Source organism: Rhipicephalus microplus, chromosome X (assembly GCF_043290135.1).
Source record: "Rhipicephalus microplus isolate Deutch F79 chromosome X, USDA_Rmic, whole genome shotgun sequence".
Lineage (NCBI taxonomy): Eukaryota > Metazoa > Arthropoda > Arachnida > Ixodida > Ixodidae > Rhipicephalus > Rhipicephalus microplus.
Genome location: NC_134710.1, coordinates 410745233 through 410750251, shown reverse-complemented (window position 1 = coordinate 410750251; position 5019 = coordinate 410745233). Strand labels below are relative to the sequence as shown.

General features: G+C 45.5%; 1 protein-coding gene across 1 annotated transcript; it reads right to left on the bottom strand.

The window, feature by feature from the left end:
• Window positions 1-329: 329 nt before the first annotated feature.
• On the bottom strand, window positions 330-3154 carry RIOK1 (RIO kinase 1). Its single transcript, XM_037413274.2, has one exon. The coding sequence runs from the start codon at window positions 3020-3022 to the stop codon at window positions 1388-1390; it is 1635 nt and encodes a 544-aa protein (XP_037269171.2). The 5' UTR covers window positions 3023-3154; the 3' UTR covers window positions 330-1387.
• Between the last annotated feature and the right edge of the window lie 1865 nt (window positions 3155-5019).

Here is a 5019-nt window from a genome sequence, read left to right as displayed (position 1 = left end):
CCCACCAATAAGTATTCGCTGCGGTCAGCGGACCGATAGGCATGCAGCGTTGTTACTTTATCTTGTCGATAGCGGTTCAAGAGCTAAAGGGCGAGTGTCTAAAATATTTAAAGTATTTTCTAGGCACTATAGTTCGGGTCTACATGCTTTGACAGATGGCACAAGTTGCTCGTGGCCGACGTGGCCTGCATTTCTCACCGAAATTAGCACACCTGAAGAAATTTTGAGGCTGGCTGCGCAATTTGGCGCATCGTGGCACAATTTCAGCAAATTTGACGGTTTAGGCACAGCTCGGCACAACAGTCGGAAATTGTATCAAATAGGCGCAATTGACGCAGCTGTTGCACCCTGGGTATGGCGTATACAATGCCAACTGCACACTTAATGTATGGCGTGGCATGTTTATTTTGGCATTTATGCTTTTCTTTTTCTTTGCACAAGCATGCATAGGCCCCACCCAGCTTTGAGTCCATTGCAAAGCCTGCGCACGAGTAGTACGGCTGCACAAGATTAAGATCAGGCAATGGTACATGGGGAAATATTTACTGGAAGCCTATCATATCAAGAGCAAAGGTATGTTTTTTACTTTGGTATGTGTGTTCCATAGCGAGTATAGATTGTTTGATTCGATGCTCAATTAGTGACGCAGCGTGGCACGCATACGCAGGTGATCTACTTCCTGTGGTATGTTTCCGAAATAAAGTTAATTCATGTTTGGGTGCTCACCCTGTGCATGATGTTCTTTTCGTTTTTTCTCAGTATTCTTTTTTTTTTCACTTTTGCGCTAAAAATGCTGTCTGTGCATTCAAAACTACTTTTTGAGCATTAGTTTGGCCGTACTTCTCATGTTTTAACAGCCTTTGTTCTAATCTTCACATGACAGCTATCAGCACCCTACTTTCTTCATTTAGGCACACATGGTGCAGAAGAGAGCTCTTAAAATGGTTCCAATTCAGTTAATGAAAACTGATATTACTGCTAAAGAAAAAGTTCTCTTTGGGCACAAGGTAAAAAAAAAATTGCTAGCAAACTAAAAGCAGCATGAAGCTGTCACAGAGACTTTTTACAGCTTCGTGCTTCACATTCAAATGCAACATACACATCATGACGCATGGATTAAAATCGATTTCGGCCACCTGAAAATGGTTGTGCGATGCTTGCTGCAAGACCACTTTTACAATCAACCTCAACCAGAATCGAGTAGCAAGAACCAGAAATCAAATGTCTCATGCTCTGAAGCAGAATGCCATCACTATTGAGCCATCGTGGCAGGTGTTGTCGGTTGAAGTGTTCACAATAACACTTTTCCTTCCAGTTCTGCAGTGGCAGTCTTTAGATTGAGGTTCCTTCATCACACACACACAATGTGAAGCCTTGAAACAAGCTTTCACTTCTTGCGTGCCTTTCCCAGCTTCTCTTTTCGCTTCTTGACATGCTTCGGTATTTTCATCTGGCGTTTCTCTTTCTTAGCATCCTTGATGGCCTTCTTTCTTTCCTTCTTTTCTTCCAGTGACTCCCCCTTAGGCCTGGCTGTGTTCACAAACTTAGACCCCTTGTCATCGCCATTCTCGCTTTCATCTTCACATTCACTGCCACCTTCACTGGCCTCTGAGGACAAGTCATCCGAGCCATCTTCAAGTATTGCAGGCTTATCAGCTGGACCTGACAAGTCGGGTTTCATGCCTGTAATGGTGTGATATAAAATTTTCTTGTTTTTTTCCTGGACACCTACAATGTCTTTCTCAAAGTCAAGTACATCGTCCAGTCTGTGCGGTATATATGCTTTCTTGAAAACTTCTTCTTCTACTTGGTTCATCGTTCCTGAACCGCTAGCTTCAACAAGAGACTGCGCTTTTTCCAGGTAAGCGTCCATGTTGTCTTCGTTAATGGTCGGGTCTGTGACAAAATCAAACAGCTGCCGAACACCCATCGTCTTCACGTCATGCTTGCTGAAAAAGTCCGTGATGTTAGTGCAGTCTTTGCGCAAAAACTCGAGCGCATTCGGATGGTCGTGCTCAACTGATTGTGACACATCAATTATCACAATCTTCCCCTCGTGGTAGAGCAAGTTGTACTCGCTCAGATCGGCGTGCACGAGGCGACATTCTTGGTAGAGCCGTCGCATCATGATGATGCAATCTCTGTAAAGCTCACGCACTTTGGATTCGCTCAGTGGAACATCCTTCAGCTTGGGTGCAGGCCAGCCATCTTTGCCGACAAAGTCCATGACAAGCACGTGACTTCTGAGAACGATGGGTTTTGGACAAGGCAAGCCGGCAGCGTATATGCGCGAGAGGTTTCGCATCTCCTTTTCTGCCCAAGTGCGGACCATCTTGCGTGGGTTGCTGCTGCAGTAGCCACTCCTGAAGCGGAACTCGCCGGTGACATAGCGGTCGCGATCCTTAAACACCAAGATGGACGTCTTGTAGATCTTTATGGCACGATCTGGAGCACCATCCCCGCTAGCGGTTGCATGATAAACGTTAGCTTCTTTACCCGTGCTTACGCAGCCATTTATCTGCTCCACTAGGCCGCGGTTGAGGAGCTTAAAGAGGATGATGCGCGTCCGGCGATCGAGTACCTGCTCTGCTGTGGCCCTCTCCACCTTGTCTCGGACGCGGACGCGGTCAGCTTCCTGCCTGCGGCTCGCCTCGTTCAATACACTTAACGCGCCGGCAGCCACGGCTGGACCGGAATACGCCTGGAGATTGATCTTCCCGCTGTACTTGCCGGAGAGAACTTTACATTGGGACTGGAATAAATTCGGGTTGCCCTTGTGCTGCGCATTCGGGTGACTGCCATGCGAGTTGTTGCAGACGCTCCTTCGAGAGAACTCGTCCCAGTCGTAGTCGTCGTCACTGAGTTCATCTTCACCGGATGAGTCGTCGCCGCTCAAAAGATGCTCTGGACTGCGACGTTCACCAGACGACACAGCTACGTTCGGTTTCTGTTCGGCGCTGCCTGATACACCACTGTCGCTTTCCGCGTCGTCGAATTGACCCTCGACGACGTAGTAATACATTTCTTAATAGTTACTTTGATAACCGGCACTTATGCTAGCACTGGTCTATCGAAATATGCGACTTCACGACAAGGCCACGATGGGAAGCACATGCACGGTGTGGTCTGTGAACACTACAGCTTTGGATTGAATTGCTTTCGTTCAAGCTTATTTCTTGAATACCTAAAAGTATAAGTAACGCTCACATGCACATTCTACAATATTTATAATTGCTGTAACAATTTATTGTTCTACGTATTGAATTAGATATGCAACAATGTTTAACAAAATTTTCATATTGACAGTCATGACGTCATGAAACAAAACACTTGGTCTCGGAGGCAGTATAAAAAAATTGTTGAATGGCAATAATGGAACATTGCATAGAGCTTTATGCAGTATTGGTGCATTGCTATTTTGGTTATTTTACGGGCCGAGTTGTACGTGTTATAGCAATGCGTTCTGATTGATTTGTGGGGTTTAACGTCCCAAAACCACCATTTGATTATGAGAGACGCCGTAGTGGAGGGCTCCGGAAATTTTGACCACCTGGGGTTCTTTAACGTGAGATAGCAATGCGTTCTAAGAAGCGAAAAATAGGGTTCACTAGACAAATCACGACGTATTTCTTCTTCTCTAAGCTTGCTGCTTGCGTGCATCAAGATTCGAAGTTTATTTTCCTCACACAAAGAGAGCTGTTAGAAGCTTAACTTTAGTTGTGGTGTTTAGGATAATAAATTAGGGGTGGCATCTAAAACGTGGTGTTTCTGCTACTTAGATCACCCCAGGCTACTACGCAGCCGGCCAAGACAGCTTATGAGATCTCCATCTTATTAGGTTCAATGTGAGAATAATCTGGTCAAAATAACGAAAACGCTGTTTTCACCCTACCTGGCTTGGATCTGTGGAACATTGCGGCTTTTCGTTTTTCGTCAAAGTTTACAACGCCGGTTCAGGCAACCTATGTAAGCTTTTCTTTGGAGGAAGGCACATCAGGCGTACTTTTTGCTTGTTTGTGGTCGGTTCGGTGTTCACGTCGTTTGCGCACACTTGTCGTTGCAATGTGCTTTGTGAACGTGAATAGTTAAATTGTGTACGCGTTTGGAACCGCTGAATTTTGTGGTTTGCCTGAGCTTGCGTGTAGACCACGATGTCTAGGACTCGTCAACCTGTTTCAGTGCTCCTTGACATCCGCGATATTTATTTCTGTTGTGTGCGCGGTGGTGACGTTGTGGTAATCCGCACGTGTTGCCAGTTTTGCTGGGCGCGCTTGTAGTTTTGCGGTTTGCGCGGCCATTCGGCAACCTGCTCTAGTTTTTGCGATTGTTCGTCAAATATTTCATTTTAGAGGCGTAGTAGCATCGAACTCGTTTCAGCTGAGCTGTTAAATGTGCGGTACTTTAACCACTACGTCGTTCAGAAAAGCTGCCAACCATCTCCGATACCAAAGTACGGGCATCACACGATGTGATTTCGATGGCTATCGAGATCAAGTTTCTTGATTGCGTTAAATGCGGAGATGAGTCAATCACGGTCCAGAAATTCACTTTCGATAAAAAGTTCCCATGTGACAACCGCATGCCCACGCCTCGCTATTCGTTTCCATGGCTGCACGAGCGATAGTTATTGGCGAAAAAACATTCGACTTTGAGCTTGCGCTTAGCACCCGACGGTTTCTGTGCATGGAGCTACATGTGGCTGCGGTCTAGTTTGCATTCTATACTTCAAACTGCTCAGCGCTAAAGCGCTAAACACAGCCACACAAGTGAGACGAGGATTAGCGCCGACATCCAATTAAAAATTATCACAACTCCCAAATGTGTTGCCTACACCCGAAATTAAAACATGTTTATGCTAAAAAAAGAGAGTGGAGCATAAAATCGCAGATACCACACACACAAAAAAATAAAAACACGAAAAGCGGTGACATAGAAAATGCCAATAAATCCAGGTAAGCCAGTTCTTTGCAGTCAAAATTATTGAAGGTTCTGGCTGCCATCGTGAGGATGAGTCTTAAG